Below are 26,794 nucleotides of genomic sequence, written 5' to 3'. Positions count from 1 at the left end.
CTCGTGGGAGCTGGAGAGTGGTCTGATGGAAAAAATATATATTTTTAGATATGTACATATACACACACGCGCGTGCACACTCATACACACACATATAGAAGGTAAAACGTAATGCACCCTGCTCAAATGTATTTTGCTTGGAGTGATTTGTCTATCAAAGAAAAAAAATTCACAGTTCCTCAACAGTAGTTAAAATTCCAGGTCAGCTACTGATAATGACATTATTTCCCCTGTACTTGCATGAGGTAGACATCCCAAGAGGATAAAGAAAAAGGAAAGTTATGACAAACAGTTTAAGTTTTTTTCCTTTTCTGAACAGAAGGCCCCTTTCTGCTCAGCTCTTCGGGCGATACAGACAACTTACTCGACGAAGCCTCCTGCGGTGACCTGCCCGAGCACTCCGAGATCTCCGACCTGCCCTCCTGAGAGTATGATGGAGACGAGTACCCGTGCGTTCCTCCCCCTTCCTTCGGGAAAGCAGAAGTGGAAGGCTGCGGTTCGGCTTCGTGTCTTCCCTGAGAACTAGTGGGCTGCTGCGAGACAGTTTTGTGGGGGCAGTTCGCCACCATGTGCATGATGCTCTGACAGTAATGGCACTTCTTTGGCTGTGGAGGTAGACTACATTCTTTCGCGTGGTGGTCGAGGCCACCGCAGTTGTAGCATCTAAAAAAAAAAAAAAAGAGAGACAGCTCGTTATAAAATGCAGCATCAAACAGCAAGATTTGCTACATCAGGTAAGCTCAGTGTGCACAGAGTCTGTGGGTGAAACGGCAGAGACTTCTGCACCCATAACCCACTGCCACGGGCTGTGGTAGGTTGTGCGGTTTGTGTGTGTGTGGGGGGGGGATGGTGGGGGTGTTTGTTTTTGTTTTGTGGGGTTTTTTTCCGTCCCACCTTTGTCGCACCGGTGCCAAAACCCACGTTGTGCTTGGTGCCGAGAGCTGGCGTCCCGGCTCTCTCCCGCCTCCCGGGCCCGGCCCGGCCCCGCTAGAGGGCACCAGATATTCGCGCATCCCGCCGCAGCGAGCACCCCCGTTCCCCGAGGTGTTCACAGCGTTCAAACGCTGCGGCCACCCGCGCTCCAAGGCACCAACGCGGGGCGAGGGGACGAGGCGATGCAGCAGCCACCGCGGCTTCCTCACCGCTTCGTTCTGCCCGTGCCCGTCGCCGGGTCTGGGCCATGGCCATGGCGAAACGTGCGGAGAGACGCTGGGGATGCGGTACCCGGTCACCCGGCACTTCGCCTCCTCCAGCTCGGCTGAGGCACAGAGTGAAGGGGTGTGGGCCAAACTTTCACGTTGCAGAGGGTTTGTCACGGCACTTAACGGTTTCGATTCAAAAGAAAATAAATAAAGCCCCGACAAGAGTCATAAAACAGGGTTGGTTTGTTTTCACTCAAAGTTCCCAAACCGCGTGTGAGTGGCTGTGCCCCAGGACGCCACCTACAAGAGGACATGGCTGCCCCTGAGCCATGGGACACAGCTGCCTCCACCATGTCTTCCACAGGCCTCCCTGGCTCCCAAAACCACTAAAATCCACTAAATACTCTTCTGTGGACCCCGTTAGCCAGAGGAGTCCTGAAGAAATCTCCAGCAATTCCTTACTGAATCCTCTTGCTTTGTAACACCAGCCCTTGCATTATGTTATTCTAACACGATACAAAGAAATAATTATACTCCTTTGGCATAAGTGACCCTATGCCAGTCATGTTCACCACTGAGCTTTCTATTTTGGATATTTTTCTATAGTTCCTGTTTCTCTGTTTTATAAAACTCGCACTGAATGCACAGTCTATTTTATTATAATCTAACATTTAGAAAACAACTGCACAAATACTTAGGCCTATTGGAGTCAACTGAAGGATTTAAAAATACTGTAACTATGTGTACAAAACAGTGTAATATGTTCTGGCTCGGGCCCACATAAAAATATTTTATGTCCTTAATTAATGTCCTTAATTAAATGTCCTGGAAAGCAACAAGGCGCTATTTCAGCTAGTATTTTGTGGTAACTACTAGTCTGTACAAACCCAAGAAGTTTAGTCCACGCAAAGCTGCATGCACAGCTGGAGTCTCACCTACACAATTTGCTTTAACTTCCAAAGAAATGCTCTTGATAAAATCTGTGTAATTTTTAAAAAGGTTACAAAATGGCTGTAAACATTTGCAAATCCATTCCAAGAAACAATCCCTCAGCACTTCCCTCTTTGTGTCACTTCTTCAGTATTAGTAAGATACTAACCATATCTTTGTTTCAACAGACAAATCAAAGAACAGTTGTATAAGTTGCCCATGGCATGCTGTCATGTCCTACAAGACTGACCTATAATTTAGAGAAGTTAAATGATGAGCAGAACTTCATTATCCTTTCAGAAAACATTGTGATTAAATTGTCATATCTTCCCTGAAAATTAATAAGAAACAAGGAAACAAACGCATTATACTGAACTCTGCACTTCGATGACAACTGCAATAACATTCTAGGTAAACTGGTTCCATTTCTGTCACCACTCCACTGAAGCTTTATGTGACTTTTCAGTGGAATTTGAAGACTATACTTACACTAGGCTGTCTGCATATACTACAAAACATCACAGGAAGAGACACAGAACATAAAGTTTCCCTTGAACCAAGAAGAAAATAACATGTACAAGCCCCATTGTCGTTTAGTATTGATTTCCCTAGCACGAACATAATAAATACGATGTAAAATACCAACATCCTAAGAAGAAAACATCAAGCTTTTTCCCCCTATAATAAAAAAAGAATAAATTAAGGTACTAAACAATATCCGACTACTTTTTTCCAAATAACGTTTTCAAATTAGCAACCCTCACTTAACAGTAACATTCAGTCTTTTTAACTGAGATTCAGCTATGTTTCCCCAACAAGGTTTCTAAACGCTTTCTGGACAAAATAAAACACTTTCTGGATAAAATAGTAAGGAAGTATAACTCACAATTAGAAAAACAAAAGGACAGCAACAACAAAAATTCTCAAGTGTTTTACTTCCCCCCACCTCCAATAAATACATTTAAGATTTCACAGATCTGGTATTTTTTATAATTTAGGTTATATTAAATAATGATATTTATTATTACTTTCTTCATCAGTTTCTAGCAATATACTTGTTCCTGGGCTAAGTATAGTATAACACAATATAACATGAGTGTGCAGACATTCTGAAAATTGTGCATTTTATCTTAATTCAGAATACAGAATTTTATAGCTGTGAATGCATCTTGCTTCCTTTCCCTCATATCACATGTATTTAGAGTGGTTTAAAAAAGAAAAAAGTTTGAAAATAGATTAAAGGGCCTGAGTAGCAGGGTGGCCATGGACAGATCAATTTAATCAGTCACTATGGTATGCACTGTGTTATCCAATTCAGTGAACCATTTCACCTCACCAATTGACCACGAACCTGCTGTCAGGGCCCCTGCTTCCACTCGAGAGGCCTCCATCACCTTTTGCATACATACTTATCAATACATCCTACTTGCAAAATATTGTAATTCCCTGCATTTATTCAAATCGACGCTAAAACGTCACCATAAAAGCAAACTCTATCACAAGCGGTTGCAATTAAACTATGATTTAGCTTTTCAGGAATGTTTTTTGTTACCAAGCAACTCAAACATCTGGCTAAAGTGTTGCATTAGAATATATATGTGCCAGCCGGGGTGTGCCTGGACTTAAACAGGAGGGTGGTATTTATTCAGTTCTTTTAACGATTTATTCATTCCTTGTCAATCACTCTTACCAGGAGAACAGATCACACCCCGCTCTGAAATGCCTTCCCTCTCAAGGGATTTACACCAAAATGGAAATGGTCAGCCACCTCAGAGCTCACAAATGATACCACATGGCATCATCCATGCATATTAAGGTACGGTATTATTAACCCTTTTGTCCAAGATGCTTCGACTCTTTCCTCCTTTCTGCTGCATATCCTTATGTTACAACATAATGAAACCTGATAGCACATGATATGCACACACAAGCTTACACATCTACATCTCTATAGATCTATAGAACGTACAAGCTGACTCCTGCTAAGAAAATTAGCAGATTCTCTTTTGAGTACATTCTCAGAAACTCTAGATTAGTCCAATTATAACAAGTATTTCTTCACTTCGGAAGCACAGGGCAATAATGTATATTAGCTTAAAAACAACACAGAAGTTTATATGTAAATTACATCATGAGATGAATAAACCACAAAAAGCCTTTAAAAGTGCAATTATAGTAAAAGTAACCCTTACAAAAAAGTGACAGCAAGAAGGATTTGTTAAAATAGAGCTGTCTTTCTCACAGTAGCTTCCCATGATTTACTACGTAGCTTCAGGCTCAAATAACAATGCAACAGAGTAAATAAAGAGACAGCAATTATCCTAACGGGGAATCTTTTCTTCACTACAGCACTGACAGGAAGGCAAATCAGGGCAATTTTTTGATATGAAAAAGATGAACATTTTAATAAAGGAACACTTTGGGGAACTTGCCTAGCACTATATTTCAATATTTTCAAGAAAACAGTAACAATAATACCTACTAAGGAAGACAGAAGAGAGTGTATAGCAAGGTTAAAAAACACTTCTAAATTCTCCTTCACTATGGTTTGTGATTGCACAGAACTATACATATTAAAGGAAACATGAACAAGAAAGAAGCATACTGATTCCAACATAAACTATGTTGTATTAATTGCAATAAACTGATGACTGAAATTCATTAGAAGTACTTGATTTCACAAGCAAATGCAAAATAAAATACTCTCTACTGCTTTTTTCCTTGTCCCAGCAGTCAGCTCCTAGTGAGGATGCACATCCTAGGCCTGGTCCTTTTAAAATGACAATACCCCTGCCTTGCAAATACCCTCGCCACAACAACAGCTCCTGAGCTAAGCAGTAAGGAGGGTAAGGACAACTGCTTGCTTCTTCATGCTGCTTTATAATATGATTTAGATGATAATCCAATAGATATGACAAGTAGAGAATCATTTGTGTGACTCCACACTATTATCTGTTGAGAGAAAAAGCTTTAAAATTACCATGATGACTTTTTCGGGGCGGGGGTGAGGGGGTTAGGGAGGAAGGGAGGGGTTAACATCTAACAGGGATTCTAAAGGGAAGAAAGGCAATATAATCAGAGGAAGACTAAAATAATTCACCAGGATATTCCCCACACCAAGTCCTCTTTTGTTTTTTCCTTTCTGAATGCTATCAGACAACAAAAAAATGCATCTTGGCTGTTAACAATGCTCTATCTAGCAATGGCAAGGTGTTCTAACAGCATGTGCAAGCGTGATGTTTTTACTATATTCTGAATGCCAACTAAGCAGTTAAAGCCTAAAGGAAACGTTTAAAACTGTACCTAAATGTGCTGTCTTTTTTAGCAATTACTTTCAAACGTACCTAAAGAAAGGCCAGTTCTTGCAGACAGAACACACAGCAGATCGCTTTCACCACCTATCTATCCACAATCTAACAGAAATTTAGTTCTTGGACAAACTTAAGATGTTTTACTCTTCAAGGGCTTCAGTGCCTTGTTTTGAGAAGCAGGCTGTGGGGCTCTGGGAGGGGACACTTGTTGGCTGGTGGCTGTGAACACAGAAAAGCTCAGGGAGGTGTGTGCTTGCTCAGGCACCACCTGGGACAAGTGAGAACCATCTCCAACACCTCCGCAGTACTGAAAGAGGCTTCTGGGCTGTCGTGGATCTGCTAATTTCAAATTGTCTTTGAGATAAGTACAAGTATATTTTAATTGATGACTTAAATATTCCATTAGCCAAATTCTGTATATCAGATTTGTCACAGCAGCGCTCCAAAGACTGACAGGATCACAGGTGACTGCTGCTAAACAGGCACTTCTTGTATATTACTGTATTATAAAAGGACTAATCACTTCAACTTAATACAGGTATAATATCAGAACCCTTCTTGCTAAGAACCCTACCCTTAAAAAAAATACAAAAACCCGAGTATTTTTTGAAAGAGGCCATTACCCTTATGCCCTATAGCAGCACATGCAGACCTCATCCTTTTAGAACAATAAATGCTGAAACTAAATATGAAGCTGCAGTCGCTGCAACTTAAAATCAGGCAGCAGCTGTCCCTGGAAAGTAAAAAAGTTTGGTCGGCTGCCAGGGCAACAAGCAGCAGGAGCAGCAAGAGCAGCAGCAGCGTGTAGCAGGGGGGAGCAGGAGGCAGCGGGGACCCCCAGGCACCTCACGCCTGCTGGCAGTCCCATGCTGGACACCAGCTCCCCTGGCATTTCAGCCCCTCCTCTGTGGCTTTTATCAGGGGATTCCCTTGCAGGCATTATTTTAGGAGGTTTCTTCCACTCCACCCCCTCCCAGCGGGAATTAACCTGCAGAAACGTGGCCCAGCTTTTCGAAAACCCACTGGTGAGTCAATGAGACAGACACAAGATGCACAGAACGTCCATGCTCTGCCTGTGCCCTCCGGGAGGGAAACTGCTGGAATGTTTCTGCTCACATGCACATTGCTCGGTTTTATGCCATTTTGCTTATCAATCTTGAGTTCTTAAGCTGTAGCTGAATGCAGGTAACTTTGAAAACACTCTAATAAGGTATTAGCATGCAAAATACTGAAATAATAATGAAAAAATAATTTGAAGTCAAGTGAAATTATCTTGTTAAATAAACTAGAAAATGGAATATCTAGCATCTTCATCAGAGCATTTATGGTGTGCCCAGCAAGCAGGGTCACGCTAAGGCAGAAAACTTCACTAGCACCCTTATTTATCAATCTGTGGAAAAAAAAATCAGTTTAATTTTGAAACTGTAATTATTTTTAGCCAAGTATGTTGGAAAATGGTGTATTATCAATTCAGAAAGCAGCACACCAAGGGCCACACTTAGATTCTGGGCGTATTTGCTATCCTGAACCCCTCATTCACGTGAAACACTGTGCAGAGGTGACATGCTGGGAAAGTTAATTGCAGGCTGTTGTTCTTCAGTAAAATTCGCTTTGAAAATTTCCTATGCTTTGCTAGCTTTTTTGAGATTAACAGCAATATCATAATCTAAAAAAAACCCAACACAAAACCCAAAACAACAACAAAATAAAAGAAAAAAAGAAAGATGTAATGAAAATGCTCATATATATATTTCTCTTTCAAATCCTACAACAAATGATAATGCACCAGAGATTGGAGACTTTCAATTTTGTGAGGAAAAACAAGGTCCCTCCATTTCTTTAAGCTCTCCTTCTTCCATCTTACAGATAGCCCCAGCCCACTGACACAAACCCGCTGTCTGCAAGGCTTCCAATAACACAAGGTCGAATATTGATGATGTTTACTCTTGTTACAAATAAATAAATAAAAATGCTCTGTTGTGAACTCAGCAGATTGACTAGTTTTCTGTGGTTAGTTCTAAATCAATCTATTTTCCCTGGTGTATCGCAGGAGTAATATCAATAGGTTACGGTCTTTTGTTGCTTGGGTTTCCCCTCCCCCTCACCCCCCAACAAAGAAGCTGACAAACAACGTGGGGCATTTGTCTGATAAATCAGGCCTGTTGGGATACTATTTAGCTTAAGTTTGTGAGGAAATGAATTTGTTTAAAATTTGCCAATACAATTTTACTGGATTGTAGATTTTTTTTTTTTGAGAACCAAGAACAACAATGAAACAGAAAGGTGGTTCAAAATGCATAAAATGCAGTCTTTTTTCTCCACAAAAATGGAAAGGACTACACAGACAGCAGCTCTTAAAAAATAACCTCGACGATGTCGCTTCCATTCTTTCTTCCTTTCCGTGAAACCTTATCTCTGCTATCCACTCAGCCCTCTTTACAGCCATGGAGGAAAATTATTTTTCACGTAATCACATAAAAATCCTTATGAAATGCATCCTCATGGAGTAACATTTTGGATGTACTTTCATTGGTTACAATAAAAGGGTTTTCTTTATATTGAGAGTTAAGGACTCCTGAAATAACAATTTACAAAGCAAGGTATTTTTTTTCTAAATAACATAAAAGACGGTTTTGCTCCAATAGTATCAATATGGCTTGAAAAGAATGTGTATATTTTAACGGCTTTAACCCATCCAGATAAAGCAGATACAAGATCAGTGATGGAATAAGTAATTTATGTTTTAATCAGTCCTATAGCATGCACTTTGAACATGAAATGTTAGACCATCACTTCAAATAAGTCTACTACTATTAATCTTTTTGCATTATGAAACCACACATACACAAATATTCACAACCACAAATTTCCCTTGTAAGATTTAATTTGTGTAAATAATCTTAAATAAACAAACACCAACGAACACAAAAAACCCCAAACAAACCCATTAAAACATTTCTGTATGCAGTACTTCTAAAACCAGTAAGTATTTTCCACAGTTCATGTTGGTGAGAAGGCTGCCAATGAAGATTTGCCCTGGGTATTGCTGCAGTGAGCACCCACATCCGCAGCCTGTTGCCCAAGTTATAATAACTGGGGTGCAGCGCTGGGCAGGCATGGGGCTGGACACAACTACGTAGACCTTGTTTGTCTGTGTTTGAAAGCACTCCTGGGTCCCCCTGTTTACAGAAGCATAGTTCAGTAACACCAGACGCCTTCACAGGGGTGGCTTGAGCCTCCTGGCCATGTGGATAAGGATGCACGCTGCATAAAACTGGCTCAACACTTTCTGGGTCAGTGAGGTGCTGCTCATGAGCTAAGAGGCACGCCTGACCTTATCTGCCTTGCAGCAGAGCTGGTTCTAGGGTTTCTACATCCACTCATCAGCTAATCCACAGATGAGATAAAAGGGCGGTAGGTAACTGGAATTTGTTGTTAAAAATTGCCGTTTCCCTTTTGTTCCTTATTTCGTCACCAAGGTTAGCAGCAAATACAAGTAACACCAAACAGGAAGCAGCAAATGGCATCCTGGCAGTTGCTGGAGCACTGAAGCAAGCAGTGGTGGAGGAAGAGGAGGAGGAGAAAGCCTGCTATGGAAATTCATAACCTATTCTTCTTCCCCAAATACCAGTTTAGAGTCATATGATTTCAGGTATCCCTTATAAGTCAGTATCATGCACCAAGTTTCAGAAATACCTAGTGACAGGAGTACAGGCTTGGATCCTGGCCTTGAAATGCATTCTCCAAAATGTAATAGAATGACTTACATTAATATAGGTTTCACAAGTGTTAAGGATTGCAGGATTTGACCAGCAACTCACATCTTCATTTCATTCTTCAGAAATAAAGGACAGTTACTGTCTGACACACTCACTATGAGCTATCTCTATGGGGATTTTTTCCAGAGCTCATAGAGTTGATATAGAGTATGTCATATCACATGAAATACACACAGGGTTTCCTTTCCCAACTGTGTAACAAAAGGACATCAAACTTGGTGGCTGGTTTTCCTTGAAATAGCATTTACAAGTTCACAGGTTCAACACCTGCAAGAAAAATTCAGCCATTCAGATGCTCTATAACCACATTTCACTGGCAAGGGAAATCTGTATCACTCTGATGCACTGAGAAAGAAAGCAGTCAGTTCCTAATTCACTTTTCCAAACTTGCATTTTAACATGTCTAAAATGGACTATCTCCATATATTGACATTATTACTAAATGGCTGTGTTCAGCATTTTCTATAACACATTTTTCAGAGGCTTTCAACATCTTACAGAAAAAGTTAATTTTGAAATTTTTCACATCAAAATGCCGAAGCAAGAGTAAAGCGTGAAAAGAGGATTTCAGCTGCAACAGGACTAAGCCTCATATGTTAAAGCTTTTAATTCCCACCTGAGGCAGGTATTTCTGTTGTCCCACACTGCCCGAACTCTGAGAATTAAAAATGAAGTAGGGCCATTTTCTACTACTCCACCCTATCTCACCACCAGAATTATCTTTATTGTTAATTCTCTCTAGAATTATGTACATAAAAATAGAAACCACATTTGTGCACATAAAAACAACATTGTTTATTCAAAATTTCCTGCTGCTTTTTTCTTAGTTTGACCACAGGAGGGCAAATATCATGCACAGGTTTAATATGCCTTTCTCTGAATTATGTTAGTTCTGTATACAATTAAAAAATAATGAAACATAACTGAAATAATTTCCCTGGATGTGGTATACTAGATCATTTTATCCCTCTTGGTTTTGATTATGTAGATTAAGTTTGATTATGTAGGTTAAGTGGTATCACTCCAGTAAAATTATAACAATGGGGTTAATATAACTTTTTAAAAATATTGCATCTTCCCAGAAACAGAGTATCTTAATGGTCTTAATTCTGCTCTCAGTTACATGGGTGTAAATGCAGAGCAATTCTGATTACTTCCTTAAGCTTATTCTCCATTAACTTTGTTAATGTAGCTGAGAAAAAAATTCCCACTAGGTATGATACTGAAGAGTCACACTGCAGCAGGCAAGGCTGGATGCAGAGGTCTGGCTGAGACAAGCTGCGAGGCAACGCAGCAATGCAGGCCGAAGCCCCTCCGTTCCACCTGTAAATCTGCGTTTGCTGGTTGATGTAAGACTTGAAAGTATAACACAGAATAAATCACAAAGTCAAAAAAAAAAAAGCAAACCAAAGAATTATGGCAAAGGTAGAAGAGTGATGTGTTTGACTCTTCTGCCCATTAATGCTCAGCCATTCAGGTTAAATAAAAAGAATGAACAATTTCAAAAGAACGGAAGTTTATAGGCCAAGGATCAATTTTCCTGGCATGACGGATGAACTCTGCATCAGGAGATCTAGATAAAACAGGAACCCTAGACTTAAAATATTTGAAAGCAAAGAACCATTCAGATAAGGGCACCACAGTCGTGATCAATGCAAAAGGACAGCAGGTTACAAGTCAGACACTCAGTGCACTGGCCAAAGAAAAATGCAATGGATATGCTGACCGAGCACAGCACAACCAGCTATCTGTGGTTTTGATCTGAAATTTATACCCAATCCAAAACTTCAATTATGGGAGCCCTGAATCTACAGTTTTGAAAGCAGTCACAAAACAGAAGAGAGATTAATATCAGCATTGTGTCTGTGCCTTAACAATTCATCTATACTTGAAACCAAACAAGCCTCCAGTTACCCAGTAGCACTCACTGTGCAAGGCAGGAAAACTGGACGTTAAGAATGAAATCACAGAGAAGCACAAAGGGCAACACATTGTTAACGCAAGCCCTGAGGTTGCTGTTGACGGATCAGACCCCTGGCTGGTGGAAGAAGGCATGTGTGTCTCTGCAGCCACTTATGCACAGGGCAGCACAGTCCTGAACTTCTGTAGGGGGAATGGTTAGTTAGTTATTCTATTTTAGAGGGCAAATCCCAACTTCTGGCAAAATAAAGGATTACTCAGTTACGCTGGTAGCCTGTCTCTGATCCCAGGCTCTGGGGGCAGGTTAGAAAACATGGAAAGGTGACTGGAACTGCAATGGTTAGGAATGGAATGTATCACATGTCAAATCCAGAGGATTTCATTAGCCCTGACTGAAACCTAGTTTCTTCCTGTTATTATTTGCCATACCGCTACGAGGTTATGGAGACAACTCTTAGTATTCATCAAACAGTTAATTATTCCAGTGGCAGATCTTCTGCAGGAAAAATTGAGAGCATCCTTCTCCCACAAGACCTTAAAATACCACAGCTGAATCATCTTGGGCAGCGGATTTGAACTCACAGCTAGACAGAGAACTGATCTATGCTTTTTGCCATTCTGGATAAACGCCTGTTGTCGGGTAGCAGGAGCAGGGAGTTGGCTGGCAGGCAGAGTGAGGGAGCCTGACTGCTCAGCACCAGCCTGGAGCAGGACCCCTACCCCTGGCTCAGCATCCGCCATTTGCGTGAACCCTTCCTCACAGCTGCTCTTGAGAGGTGGCATGCAGATGCCACAACCCTCAATCTGTGCAATAACAAATTGTATCTGTGTCAGTTTTAGGTATCTCTATTACTGCACCATTGTAAAAACCACACCACCAACCATAGGAGCTGCCATAGGCTTTGTAGCTGAACTCTTCTCCCTGTACTACCCAGAGCCCCCACTGCTGCCTGTGCTCTTCAGGCACAGTCTCCTCCCCCACATCCTCATGCTGCTTCTAACCCTGGGTGTAATCCTCCTGGAAATGGCCAGTGACTCCTGCTCCCCAGATGAGAAACCCCTGTCTCTTACCTAGTGTCTCCTAATCTTTCTTCAAAAGGCTGAACAACGACCAGCTGGAGATCACAGCAACCTCCTGGCTGAGGGAAGACTTGCATCCAAACCTGTCTTTCACACTGCACAAGTTACGTGGTGGACTCCGAGGGGCCTTTTGTGTAGGCTGAAGTGTGCTCACTGGCTTGGGCCACAGAGGTGAGGGGAGGGCTCAGGAGCCAACCTGATAATTTTGTGGGGCTCAGCCGTAAGCTAGAACACCAAGTTGCTGACTGTGTAGTAGAAACCCCAATTGATGCAAGACACAGAGAGCAAGTAAATTCACATTTTGAGGCTCCTGGCAGTACTCAAACATTAAATCTAGGAACCCGACACCATGTGTGTCATTGGAAATAGTAATACCTGAACAGTTTTAGCCACAGAAGACAATGGACCAGACCTTTAAAATCCTGACACTTCCTACACTATTCCTGGATACTTCCATGAACAAATCAAATGTTTATTAAACCAGCCTCACTCTTGAAAACCTGGAAGGCCAGAAAACATGGCTCTTAAATCAAGATGCCTCCGGTCCTCCTCCTTACAAACCTTCTAATTCTAAATATCCAAAATACTTGAAAATAATAATTTCCAAATAACCACGGAGTAGAGGGAGACTGTGTTCCATACCTGGGACTCAGGACCTCAAGCATAGCCCACAGATTTCCCTCATGAAAAGTCTCATCCTTCCCATGCTCAGAAGCTGGTGACATAGAGTGTGGCATCACCTTCTTTCTCTGTCACAGGCAGCTTGTGTGATACTGTTGTGTATAATCAAATGTTTACAGTATTTAAATGCATATGTCCCACTGACTTCAGAGGCAAGAGAGATCCTCATAGCTTCAAGGATCTGAGTCTGCGTCCATAGGGATTGTATCTGGTAAAGCAAAAAAACCCCCCCAAAATTATGAAAAAGTTACGGTACAGAGTAAAACTGTATGGGGGTCAGGCCACAAATTAATTGTCATTCACTGAACTAGAGCAGGAATCAAGCACATCCTGGACAATCCATAAAATACTTGATTTTGAAATTGTCGTCTTTGTTACGGCTACTTCACTGCTGCCCAGATAGTGCGACTAATAGACAAGTTGCGAAAAGTCATTTAACTTATGTCTACAATCCAAACATCACATGGAAAATGAGGGCTATCATGAGCTTAATTGGACTTCTCAAACACAGCAACCCTCCCCATAGGTCATTTTAATTCCCTGTTGGCAGGAACCACAAAAATGAGAATCAGATGCAGAAAACACAGTTTCTACATGGTGCAAAAGTCTGAACCAGAATGTCTTCAACAAAGTACTGTGCTTAGCTTTCATCCTGGTTTTCTACAAAGCTTTGCACAGCGAGTGCCACCACTGCTTGCTGTCTTGGCAGCATCAGCAGCAGCTCCTGGGGTGCCCTCCTGTTTTCACACTCCGTACAGTGGAACAAGCCAGCACCAGCATGCTGTGCCAGGCGGAACGTGAGGAACTGCCAGGGATCCTGCTCGAATGACGCAACCCAGCCAGAACTGTAAGCAGTGACCAGGACTCCAGCTCTACTACTCTGCATTTCATTCATAGCTTTTCTTTGGTAATGTGAAAATAAATGCAAGATAACCACCCAGTAAACAGCCTCCCTTTCAAGAAGAACACTTCCAAAGACATATCATATGCTTTCAAAAAGTCCTGAGGATGATTAGTGCAATAACTAAAACTGTTAGCCAATTCTCAACAGCAAAAGTTTTAGTTAATTCATCTACTTTTTTTCAGCTTGTAGCGTTTGTTTAGCTTGGTTCACATCACACCTCCAGTTTCAAGGCAAAATAACACACCATTGCATTGGCACAACTGCAGGTGTGATAAACACTGGCAGGAGGTGGGAGGGAGTACGTTAAGCAGTGCGATTCCCATCATCCTCTAACACTCTCACTAGAAGAACTGCAACATGGAGTCGCACTCCGTGTCTGGGACTTGCCCCTGGTCACAGCACATGCACGGCTTTCACATAAATCTATACCGGATTTCCACCTGGGTTCACAAATATGTCAGTCATAATATTTCATTTATCTGATCTGCACCAGTAAGAGTGTGTATGTGAAGAACGGATGACAGAATCATGCACTGGAAGGTCAGGCACAAGATGCAGATGTTGAACTTAGTTTTGTAAACAGGGTAGTTGTGGCTGAATTCCCTTTCAGTTAGAGACAATGAGCTGGAAGAGAACTTAACTGACCAAAAAGTAGCTGAGTTGGCTGCAAAGCGTGCTGACTTAGATACATGCTCAATACAGCACACAAACATGCATATTTCTCCTCCTCCAAGTAAATAGGGTTTTACATCATTCTTTTACATATTCCCCATAAAATCAAACATTTCTATTTCAGGTTGACTAATCCTGTTTTTTGTGAACTCTCCCTTTACTTGCACGTAGCTAGCTGGGGCATCTCCCACCTTATGCACATGCAAGTGCTACATACAGCTGGACAATTTCCCTTCTACATCTTTCACAGGTTCTGCTTTGCTGCATTATTCTTTCTTCATTTTCCTTCCACTGCAATGCTTGGTGTGGAAGCATTGCACCTGTCAGGACTCAGCAAGAATAGCTCTCCAACTATTTTCTGATAAAATTGTAAAGATAGAGCTTGAGTCAAAAGCTGCAGCTCATAGACAGGGGGCAATCTGGTAGCTACAAAAGCAGACTGTCAATGGTTTGTGACCAATTAGTCATGAGATTTCTCAGTTCCTTTTACCTTGCCTGTAGTTACCTCAAACGTGGCGAGCAGAAGCCTTTGAGAGGAGTTTGCACAGGTCACTGAGGAGGAGATGCAGCGTGGTGAGCTGCTGGCTTGAGGCATTCCTACATGAGACAACTGACATCACTAGGGTAACTATTAGTCAACATCTGCTGGTTTTATGGCCTGCAAGTTTAATTGTTTAACTTCAGGAGGAGTATGAAGTTCTACTCTGCTACTGAACTGGGGTCGAAGGCAGATGAGATGGCTACGTTTCTTGTATTATATTTGTTGTTTGGTGGCCTGGATCTGTGGATTGCCTTGAGCACCTCTGCAGCAACAACAGATGTATTCTCTCTCAGGAAATCATCTTGTATCTTTACCACAGAATTAAATGCTCAAATGCTTGTCTTACAGATCATAAACCAGCTCCACAATTAAATTATCAACTTTGATATTCATTCAATAACAACTGAATTCTTATTCAAGAATGCAACAGCCTATAGGACCGTCAGGTTCCCTTGAAGCATCTAAACGCCGAGACACCGAGCACGATATCTGAAAAATGCTCTTATACTTCGAATGCTTTATTACACTCAATGGAATAGAGATTAACAGGCTAACCTACCTGTTGATGTATCACTGGCTCTCAACAGCTAAAAAACTTTAAAGGTCATTATTTGCCATGGCCAAGTATTATAGTGGCTCTGAAAGCAGCATGCTTTATAACAGAATACATTTCCATATATCGATATCCCTTTCAGCTTAAAAGTGGATTTGAGTTTTCAGGTTACCATACCATAAATGCTGGTGGTAACATTCCCAGGCCTCCAATAATTTCTGCTGTTAGCTGAATTCAGCCAGTTTAATGTACTGATAATATTTTGAGTAAACAATAATTGACTGTAATTCTAATTTATTAACAGGAATTTTGTTTTAATGATTTAGCAAAAAAATACCACTTACAAGTAATCTAAGTGCTACTACTCTGTATCTTTCAAAGAGCATCAATACCGAAAGTGTTTAGCATACATGTTAGGAGACCCTTGCCACGTGCGTTTAGAATGATGCTCCCTCCAGTCCAGCTCCAGAGTTAAAGCATCTGAAGTGTAAATTGTATGTGACACAGCCAAGGAAACCCACTTTACTTTAACCTTGTTAATGGCGAGGCAGATGGAACTGCTGAGGCCACCCATTGTTCAGGTTTGCATTTTTGTGTAGTGCCATGGTGTAGGTCCATAGGGCCTCATGAATTCCCCTCCTCTGAATATACACTGTGCTGTTAAAGGCACTGAAAGGATCAAGCTCTGCTCCGAGAGCAGCTGGCTTTGTATTTTTTAATGGTTGTTAGCAGCAGCAGCAGGTCCATTCTACTCCCCCATCCTCCCCCTGCCCTTCTTAAAATCCTGATCTGTCACTTCTTGAGTGAAACCAAGCCCTGTGTCCGATGCAGCACATCATACGTTACCTCAGATTTATTCCCCCAAATATTCCTCAAAAAGTCTCAGATTGTCCCTCCCTTGCAGACTCAGGCCATGCCCCAGCAGTTCTTAATCACATGAATAATCATTATGGACTTCATCAACACTCAGGTCGCAACTTCCTTCCTGCCAAAGCCAGGTCACCTGCATAATTTTTGTTAGTGATCATTGCTTTCTGAAAATTGGGTCAAATTTCCCTATCTTGATCTATTTTGTGCCTTTAAGATGAAAATGGAAGCAAGAGGAGTTTTGAGAAAAGATTGCCTGCGGCAGACTCCTCCATCTGAGAAATCAGGGGACGCTTGCAGATTTTTACGTGCCAAGACCCATCTGTAGAGCACTGGTGATGTAAAAGATAATATCTCACAACGCCTGTGCTATGATGCCACAATGTCAGATATTCGCTGATGAAAAGCTGCAACACATGATGAAGCAGAGGTAGTGAAAACCTGGCTGGGCTACAGCTGGATGCCTCGCAGGTTTCCAGCTGTGGTATGAGATACCAGAAGGGGTGAGTGGCTGGGAGAGGGGAATACTGTTCTCTACGTTTACTCTAGCTGTGGTGTGTGCTGTTTTGAATGGGGTGAGGCAAGTGGCAGGCCATCCCTCCCTCCTTTTGCCATCAGAAAAGCAAACTGCACTTCACAAAAAGGAGACTGTAACCAGACATGACTGAATTGCACCACCAAGCACCAAATTGTGCGTCCACCTCTTTGAGAGAGGACCTTGACATATTGGCTCCCGAAGACAATGAAGTTAGCGTAACCTGCAATGATATTAGTGGGATACTGCAGACAATTAGCTGTTGTTACAGAAACTACACAGAGGCTTTTGCAACACTAGGGCTGATCAGGTTATTAAAAGGGCTGACAAACCATAATCAGTACTTCAGAGCAAATTCCCTGACCTGTTCAAAGGGACTTGCTTTTGCACTTCACCGGCAGAGTAAAGAAGGATCCCTACCAGATCCTCAGGTCAGTGTCTCATCTGGTGTAGGAGACACACTACTCATTGAAATATATTATATTCCTGTCGGTCCCAGCTGGCTTACATGGCTTTGGGAAGAGGAGCCGGAAGGCACCTGAAGCTCAGCAGTGCTGAGCCTGCTGTAGTGTGAACCAGAATATGCAATCAAGGACACGATCGTTTATCTTCTTTTCCTTCCCCAAGCTGCTCTACGCACCATCGGGCAGAGCAGCTTCCCTCTTCCTACATTCTCCCCCAAAGCAGAAAAATGCTAGCCAAACTCCTTCCTGAGGTTCCTTGACATAAAAGCTCTGGGGCAAGCATGGCTGGCTGCCAAACGGGAAGATCAATGAACTGCAGAACCACAGGAAAGACTGATCGGCAGGAGAGGCAGGACACTTTCTCCCCGCAGCAAGAAGATCAGTGTAAATTCTGTCCTTCACCCCGTCATCTTTTACATAGTCAGGTGCAACTTAGGAAAGTTATTTTTAACTTGAATCGTTCTTTAACGTGCTCGTCCTTAAAGGCTGCCTAGATGCTATGAGATGACTCAGTGGGATACACTGCACAAGGTAGAGCAGTTTTGCACTGACCATTTTGTTAAAAATTCCAAATCATAAATCACAGGGGAGCATGGGAGGTTCAAAAACAAGTGAAGCTCTAGGGCTCAGTAAAGTATTTTTGATGAGTTTCAGAGTTCACATGATAAAGCTTATTTCAACTGATAATTTTCCCTTGCACACAGATTCCTTTTGAAGGCCAGATTACTTTTAGTTCATTTCCATAGTCTAAGAAAATAATCTAGTTAGCAAAATACAAATGCTAGGTAAGCTATAATAATAAAGGTAAGGCATGATTTCCAATTGATAAACTAACGTTGCACTTCATCCACTTTTTCTGATTTTTCCAGGTCTTCTCTATTAGTAGGATGCAAGGCTGTCATACATATTTTAAGATCAGACTGGCTTGATTGCTGTTGCCTGCAGTTTTTATGTCCTTCTTTCATGAGTACTCTTTAGCCCTAAATCCATACCCCAAAGCAAAAGCTGTTAATAACCCTGGATGGATGTGATGCTCGTCACTTTAGCACGCTGGGATGGAGATTATATGCTCCCCTTGCTTTCAGTATGTTAAGCTTCCTTGAAGCTTTGTTTCTTTGAGAGGCAGCTGTCTGCATTTCCATACCTTACCCTGGCTCTTTCTACCAGAGTTAAAATCACATGTGTATCAGTTAGAAAAAATATCTGCAAAATTTTTTTTCCTATGAAGTCTTGTAGAAAGAATTAGCTCAGCTGGTAACTCTCCTCTGATGATGATGACAACAAGAAAACCTTAAGCTGTCTTATGGAAGGGGGAGTCATCACTAAATCAGAACTTTAGTTGCCAGTATCACACTCTTTGTACAAAAGGAACTCTGAATAACATTACTATCACTGTAGAGCTTTATAATATTTTTTTTAAATTAAATAAATGGTTGGGGTATTTTAAAAAAAAAATACTTGTTTCACTTTCCTGGTAACTGAGGGCAATTGCAAAATTAGCATTTTATAACATACTTCTATACTGTATCAGAATTTATGAATGCTTTGAAAACTCACTGATTCCTAGCAAAGACTAGGAAAATATGCAAGTCTGGAAATACCAGGGAATATACACTTTCCTGTTTTGGAAGCCTGGAAAACACAACATTGAATGGATTGTATACTGAGTTTCACAAGGTTACTGACACTTATAAATACTTTTCAGCATTAGAGTACTACTAGCTTTAAGTGTTGATTTTATAGAATCCTTTCTTTACATTGAGTGAGAAAATTTCATTTGAAGAACTGTCATTAAGACACTTGAAACATTCACTTCTTGTGTGTTACACACACTGTGCAATTGATGCATGTAGTAAAGTCAGACAGAAAGAATATAGTTTCTGCTACTCTGTGTGAAATCTATGTTATTTTTTTTCCTTTTCACAAAGGCAGGTTATCATTTTAGTACATTTAAGTTTCAAAGTAAAACTCTGGAACCGTAACACACTTAAAATAATATGATCACTGATGAAATAGCAGAACACTACAATAGGAAATGCTAGTTTTAGTACCTATCTCCAGTTGTCTTCACATCATTCACAGCAGTTCAAATTAATGCAACAGAAGCAGAAAGAAAATGAAACATTGCTTAGAGGAAGCTGGCAGGGAAGGAAGAGCTGTGATTACACCACAGGCCGCACTCCTCCAAGCCTACCGCTCATATTTTGCAAGTTTTGAGGAGCAGCTGCTGAAAGGCAGGAACTGAGAAATGACCACCACATACATGCTGCTCTGCCATACTGAAATGCCAGACCAGAAGTTAACAGTGAATTAAGCCTGATTGCTGCAGCTTTTAAGGGCTGCCCTTCAGCCCCAAGAGGATGTCGGGCACAGAGATGAGGAACACTGCTCACCTTCCCCATCAGTCGCTGCCTTCCTGCTACAGTACAGTTCAACAGACAAGTTAATTGTGTGGTGGCACCAAAGTATCTTAAATACAAGCTGCAGCCCTGCTAAAAGCACAGACCATCATTCTTGTGGGGAACTGGTGTGCAGCAGGATCTGGTACTTCAAATCTGCACAGCAGTCTGACAGGACAACCTCAAACAGAAGAGACCTGGGATGCTCCCCAAGTATGAATCCAGAGGGTTCTCTGTGAGGTCTTGCCTTTTGGAGGCCAAACCCAACTCCCCGCTGGGTTTTGTGCTCCTGACGCTTCCCTCCAGCGAACCCTGCCAGCTCTTAGATGACCACCTGCCATGAGTGAGAGCAGACCTCACACTGCCCCTGCTACAGGGACCACAAAGCCACTGCCACACTGTGGGGAATGTCTCTGCCACGCCGAGTAGAAAGTACAACATGTTTCATGCTGAGCTGTCCATAGGGTTTCATACCCCAGATAAAGCCACTGAATGCAGAGCTGCTACCGAGAGGCATTCCCCTCTCTGCCTCCACCCTATTTGCTTGCTACTCGGTACCTTTTTTTTTTTTTCAGGAGAATTTTTTCCTCAGTTACCGTCCCTGAACCGGATCTCTGCAGGATTAGCTCAGCATCAGCGACCCTGCAGGGAGAGGACCACAACTCTGGCTGAGGGTGAGGAGGGGGCACATCAGCCCGCCGGCCCCTGGTGATGTGAAACTGCAACCTGGCAGAGACCTGCCTTACAGAGCCAAGAGCAGCAACCATTTATTTTAAAGTCACAGTTCCCCTACAGGAAAAAATAACAAATGGGGATCCAATCTGTTAATGCTGTCCAATATCTGGGAGATTCCTGTTTCTTCAGCTTGTAGAACACATTGCAGAATAATAACAACAACAACAACAAACTAGTATGCTTTATACTTAAAACTAGTGCAGAATCAATTTCTGAAATTCACAGCATTTTCAACTTAATAGTGTCTCTCTAACAAGCAAAAACACCATGAAAGGCATAATCAGCCACACACACACACAAAATCAGTTGGATTGTGAAGCACAGCTGTCTGAGTGGTGATTGTTGGGGAGAGTTTTGGCAACCCTGGACCAGATGTAGTTGAACACTAGCTGTGTGTCCCAGGGGATGTCAGCATGTGATGAGGAAGTCCCAAGACCTGGCTATGTATTAATAAACATATGCAGGAGATACAGAACCAGCTGCTGGAAGTTTATGCTCTTGATATTCAGCATATATAATTTACAAGCACATACAAAGAAAATAAAAAACACCTCGGGATCTTCAGTGCCTACATCTGCAATAACCTAAATGTACATGTTTATTGCATGTTTAAGAACACTATTATTGATGCAAAAAATTTTAAGTTAACCCCTAAATCTGACGGAATCTGTCTTGAATTCTCCTTGACAAAGGGTATGGCCTGGGGTTGTGCCAAGGCCACCTCTGTACTTTTCTCATCTGGTGAGGGGTACGTAGCAATCCAATTGCACTTGGTAGGGGAACGCTGACCTGACTAGACTGCAGACTTCATCTTTCTTCCAAAGAGGCTCTTCTCCTCTGTAGAAAGAGACTGCAGCATAGGCAGAATTAACTTATTGGCACGCTCTGCCAAACAGGTCTCCAGGGCTACATCCATTACAGCATCCTCAAGAGAACTCTCCTGGCCATGCTGTTTGACCATCTCAGCAGTCCCAGCCCACGGGTGTGTTTGGCAGGATCACGTGTGCTGCCTCCTGAAACACCAGGAGGGGAATTTTACAAGCCCCTGTTTTTACAGTGAGCACCATGCAACCCATCCTCTCCCAGGAGGGGCCACCTGGGACACCTGAGTCTGCTCATCATATCCCACCCAGCAGCAGAAGCCCTACCTTCGTGGTATCCTTCCTCAAATAGTCTGTGTAGACAGGAAATCCACCCTCCTGCTCCCCAGGGGTACACAGCAGCCACGGCACACCTGCAGGGAGCCATTCCCTCACCAGACCACAGTGCAACCACAGCTGCAGCACATTTGCAGTCTTTATTTGTGCTGGCTTTCATAGATAATGACACCCCACACACATGCACACAGCATGCCAGGGGCCCTTGGGGGCTACAATGGGGAGAGCACCCAGCCTGCCCCAGCAGAGAGCCCTGGCCACCCCTTTAATCCTGGACCACAAGTGCAAAGCACACAGCCATGACCTGTGCTGTTCTCTGTCTTGGCCACCTCACGGCTGACTCATGTTTGGCACTCCACTATCTCTGAATCGTGTGAAACAGGCATGTTAAAGAAGCTTCTGTAACTACTCCCCATCTTTTCTAGGAGGGAAAACAGGGGCAAAAGGAAGGTGAACAGTATCACCTGCCTGGCTCAGGGAAGAAAGTGTGCTGAACACCTGTCTACAGGCACTGGAAGTCATCAGACCACAGAAAGCATCGGGTGGAGCAGCCCTGCCTCCCTCTGACTGCCACGGAGACATGACCGCTGCCCACCCACCACTTCTCTGTAAACCAGTCAGCCCCAGTCTCACCAACTACCTAGTTCACATCCAGTAATAGTGTTATCACATTTCCTCCCCATCTCCAGTTCTTCACACCCCCACGTTCACTTCCATCCCAATTCTGCTCATATTTAGCTTTTACACACCGATATGCGTGAACCACTTCAGAAGCCACACCTGGCTACTTCAAAGAAATAAAGATTTTTGAACTGACAAACTTGAACTATCGTTTAATAAAGCATTGCATTTTCATCTTTTAAAAGAAATTTGTTTCAAGTCTTTACACATAAACCTGTCTCTGTGGAATCTTTTGGTTTTTTAATTAAATGAGAATCTGCTTTAAGAAAACAATTCAAAGTTAAATGAAAATGGTTTGCTATGCCACACACAAACTGTGGTCCTCTACAGTGTAACAAAATATGCAAGCTTAAGCAAATTTACCACCTGGTACCACAGAAAGGGAACATGGTGGTATCCTGTTCCCAACACAGCATCTCATCATAGCAGCCGGATGTTTCCACTACAGTGATTAGCGTGCATACACCATCACAATTAATTTCCAGAACTAATACCACCTTACAGTTCATAAACTTTTTCACTTATAGTCTCAACCGTAAGAATTTTTGCAGGTTTGTGAAAACTCTCAACTGACCTTCTTAACACAAGCAGGACTGTACATGCAAGAAATGCATGTTATGACATTGTTACTTCTGTTGTTACCTGGCCTCATGAGAGCAAGCTCACACAGCTATACTAGTATTGCTTCATTTTGCCTAATACCTCATGCTGCAAAAGGGGAAAAAAGTAAACCAGCACACTCTAAGATGCACCAGCAGAAAGAACCAGAGAAAGGAGCACACACTGTGGCCACACTGACTACACAAACATAGACTGGGGGCTGTTGGCTTGTTAGAGGAAGATGTTCTACTAATGCAACACAGGCAGCATCTTTAAGAAGCCAGTCACATGAAGTCTTAGCTACCAGTGACAGCAATAAACTATGCTGGGTTACAAAGCTGGGATTCGCCACGTTCCACAGCATCAGTGTATTGCATGACTACCTGTACCAAGCTCACCTGGTGGAAGTTTGGAATAGAATGGGAGTATGACTGTCAGCATGAGAAAGAAAAACTAACGAGTTCCTGTCAGCTTTACCTTGCACCTATAAAACCAACATTTTTATTTTAATCGATGAGGTCATTAACCTGTACATCTCATGCTGAACTGATCTCTTCATAAATCATCTTCCTTTTGATACCTACTTTATTCAATGCATCTGAGGCAACCTTTCATAAATCTATTGTGTCTATATTTACATGTATACTATAAATATATATACAATACATGGATACAAAAGATTTAATACATTTTTGTCTCTTCACAATTAAAGTAAAACTTCTGTACAATGCATCTTAACATTGCACTAGTATAAAGATTATTATTATTCTGCCAAATTCAAAAGCTTTCAAATTTGTCTCGTATTTTATGCAAGAATTAAGCAAGAAATGTGGGTCTTTAAGAAAAATGAGATCTAAGATCTTAGATACATTATGATATACTTCTATAGATTGTATGGATAGCTATCACCTGAAGTATCTCATAGACATTCATGTTCACCTGGCAACTGGGAACAACTATAACTACCACTTATGAAGAAAACCAACATGCTGCTTTGCTGGCTTCTCATTCAAATTAGCAGCTAGAAAGAGTGGAGGAACACAAACCCCAATGGTCTCTTCAACAAAAAAGGCCTCCAATAATCCACATTTCTGAAACCCTCTGAACTCAACTGCATTACTACAAAAGGTATTTTCCGATTAGTTCTTACATTGAAAAGTAGGGGTGCAGTGCAGGCTAAACCCTAGAAAGAAAAGCAGGAGAAATCATCTCTTTTATGGCAGTTTGTGCTAAGGAAGTGACTCAACTGAGGCACATGAGAGTCCATTTGGAGACACTGAATCCAAGAGCACTGGTGGCTGCAGTCAGAAATCTGGCAGAGCTGCACTGCCAGAAATTTCAACCTTCATGAGCACATAAGGCTGAGAATACTATTTGCAGTAATTCTGATCAGTTCTGTCTAGCTCTGTAGCAATTTTTTGTTGTGAAAAGAGCATGTGAGGGAACCAAGGATACATTCTCTACCTATTTCTCACACAGATCAAGCAAAACCAAAGTAAGGTTTCATCATAAAAAAGCAAAATATCTTTTATGTAATTCAAAAATTGTATTATAATTTCATTGAGTTTTGAATTCCCCCTTCCTCAAACTGAGCAAGCAGTCTACTCTGCAAGCTACTGCACTTAAAACTTGGAGGCGTTTCTTAGTACATTTAGAACTAATGCCACAGAAATTAAGGAATGAAAAACCTCCAGCATCCTACTCTCCACTAAAGCAGTTTTCAATCCGTAGACCTCAGGTATCTACAGACTACTTTTAAAGTTGGGCAAAAGATAGTTAAGAAAAGCAGGCTTGTGGACAGGATGTTTCAATTATCAGACATCACGAAACAAGAGGAGACACACATCCAACAAAAATCCTGGGGAGCAGGTCTTCTGGACTAAAAAATACGTGTGTATCACTGCTGTCCAATAATTCAAATAGCCAAGAATCACAATTACTGTTGTAATTGAAAACATCAGTAATTTTAAGCATTGTCTGGACTACGGAGGAAAACAATTCTGCATTGAAGAGTGTACCATCTAAACAGAACAGAAGGAGGGTATAGAAGGGGCTCAGGCAAAAAGGGAAGTTATCTGAAGTCACGTCAAGCACACTAACTTTGTAGTTGCTTAACTTCTTTCTTTTATTAATTAACAAGTTCTCTGTTCCCTCACAGTGATTCACGTGTTCTCAAAAATGGGTAACCAAAGCTGTTCTGTAAAACAGAAAGAATTAGCTCTCCATCCATCAATCCTACTGAGTTATTTAACCACAGAGAGGGCTGACAAGCAAGAATCACAAAATGGCTTGTCAGAAGCTACCGTGTTTTACCCCCAGAATTCAAATGGAGAACAGATCTCTAAAACAGAACAGCCTTCAGGGTTGGTCCTGCTCCCTTCAAATGCTCCCCGTTTCCTGCAGCACTCCTAGGGATGCAGTGCCACCAGGGATGCTGGGCACACCTGGCTCCTGCTGCTGGTAGAGCTTATCCAGCCACCGCAGTGGAATGGCAGGAAGGTGGCACATCGGTGCCTGTGTCCCTGGGAATGGTCCATGGGCTGCTGCAGTTTGCACCAGCTCCTCCTGCTTTCCCTTCTTTTCCTTCCATGAAGGAGGAAGAAATGTTGGCAATCGTTTCGTTCAGTTTCCTCCCACATGCAAGTCAGGGCTAAAAAGCTACAGAAGGGAGGTTTCAGCCTTTAGAGGAATAGTTTGGGAAGTTATACGCTTGCAAAGGGGTTTAAATCTCTTACCCCTCACTATCTAAAGAACAATAAAAATGTGTGGAGGTTAGACTGAGGCTTACAAATGGATGTTTGCCTGAGCTTCGCTCTATTTTATCATACTTGAATTAGTAGCCATACCTATAGGACAAGTATCAGAATACATGCACTGTTAGTCAGAGTCTGAGCTGTGAGATAACCGTAACTCTTCATTTTCCTTCCTGCCAGGTGGTTTTCCATGCAGAAACACTAGTCTGGTTTTTGTATGTGATACTGAAACCACTTTTATTTGCACATTAAACAAGCCAGAAGAAAATGCTATTCCTTACCAAATCCTTAAACTTGAATAATTTTCACATGTGGAAAGGTGTCACTCTCTAGATAAAATAATCTTTGAAATTGATTGTACAGATGAAAGATGAAGTCCTCATTCTTCTAAAAACACATACGAATGAATTTTGAACTGTGACAGATAAGAACAAACAGATAGTGCTGTTTTCTTTTAAATCAATTTATAATCTATGAAAGAACATTCCTTGGTGACAAGTTTGCATTGGAAAGGAATTCACATTTGAAAAGCTGTAACAAAAAGAGATGCTTACCAATGTTTTAAAGCACCACGTTCAGGAAATTTTTAATATGGAAATAGTATTTCCCATGTACTGAGAGCACCTGTATTCTCCGATGAGAGCCAGGGGTGTTCAGCAGACCACAAACAAGATTCAGGTTCCACAACATTTTATTGCTGTTTGTGAGAAATAGAGCTGATTGAGTGCATACAGGCTGTATGATCAGATCCTGAATTGTTATCCTAAAAAATGCTGCACAAAAGCACTGAGTATACAAAATTAGTAGCATGTTTATACTGAACCGGCATTGTGTTTCTGCAATTAAAAAAAAAAAATTCTTCAGTGTTAATGTCCTCAAATAATATAAATTGCTTGCGTCAACAAACACAGTACAATTAGCTTGTTACCCTTAAACTGAGTTTAAAATAAGCAAATTGTTTGATGACTTTGATGTTTTCCACCCAAAATGTGCTGGCTAATTTTTCCATTCCAGTTCCCATTCCAATCTTTTAACTGCCTTAATCTCCTGCCCTCAGATGTTGACCTCCTAAGAAGAGAGGTCATAGGTT

At 41.8% G+C, this 26,794-nt stretch overlaps 1 protein-coding gene across 4 annotated transcripts in view; it reads right to left on the bottom strand.

The window, feature by feature from the left end:
- Nucleotides 1–293: 293 nt before the first annotated feature.
- Nucleotides 294–26,794, bottom strand: part of LIN28B (lin-28 homolog B) — a gene marked incomplete at both ends in the record, with an annotated part of 85,243 nt that continues 58,742 nt past the window's right edge. For all 4 annotated transcript variants that reach the window (XM_080341938.1, XM_080341940.1, XM_080341939.1 and 1 more), the window contains one exon: nt 294–663. In XM_080341938.1, the coding sequence (XP_080198064.1) occupies nt 294–663 (370 nt within the window). The remainder of the gene's footprint in view (nt 664–26,794) is intronic.

The sequence above is a fragment of the Nesoenas mayeri genome (assembly GCF_963082525.1).
Source record: "Nesoenas mayeri genome assembly, chromosome: 3".
NCBI classification, from domain to species: domain Eukaryota; kingdom Metazoa; phylum Chordata; class Aves; order Columbiformes; family Columbidae; genus Nesoenas; species Nesoenas mayeri.
The sequence above is the reverse complement of the archived record's forward strand: the minus strand, read 5'-3'. Positions and strand labels throughout refer to the sequence as shown.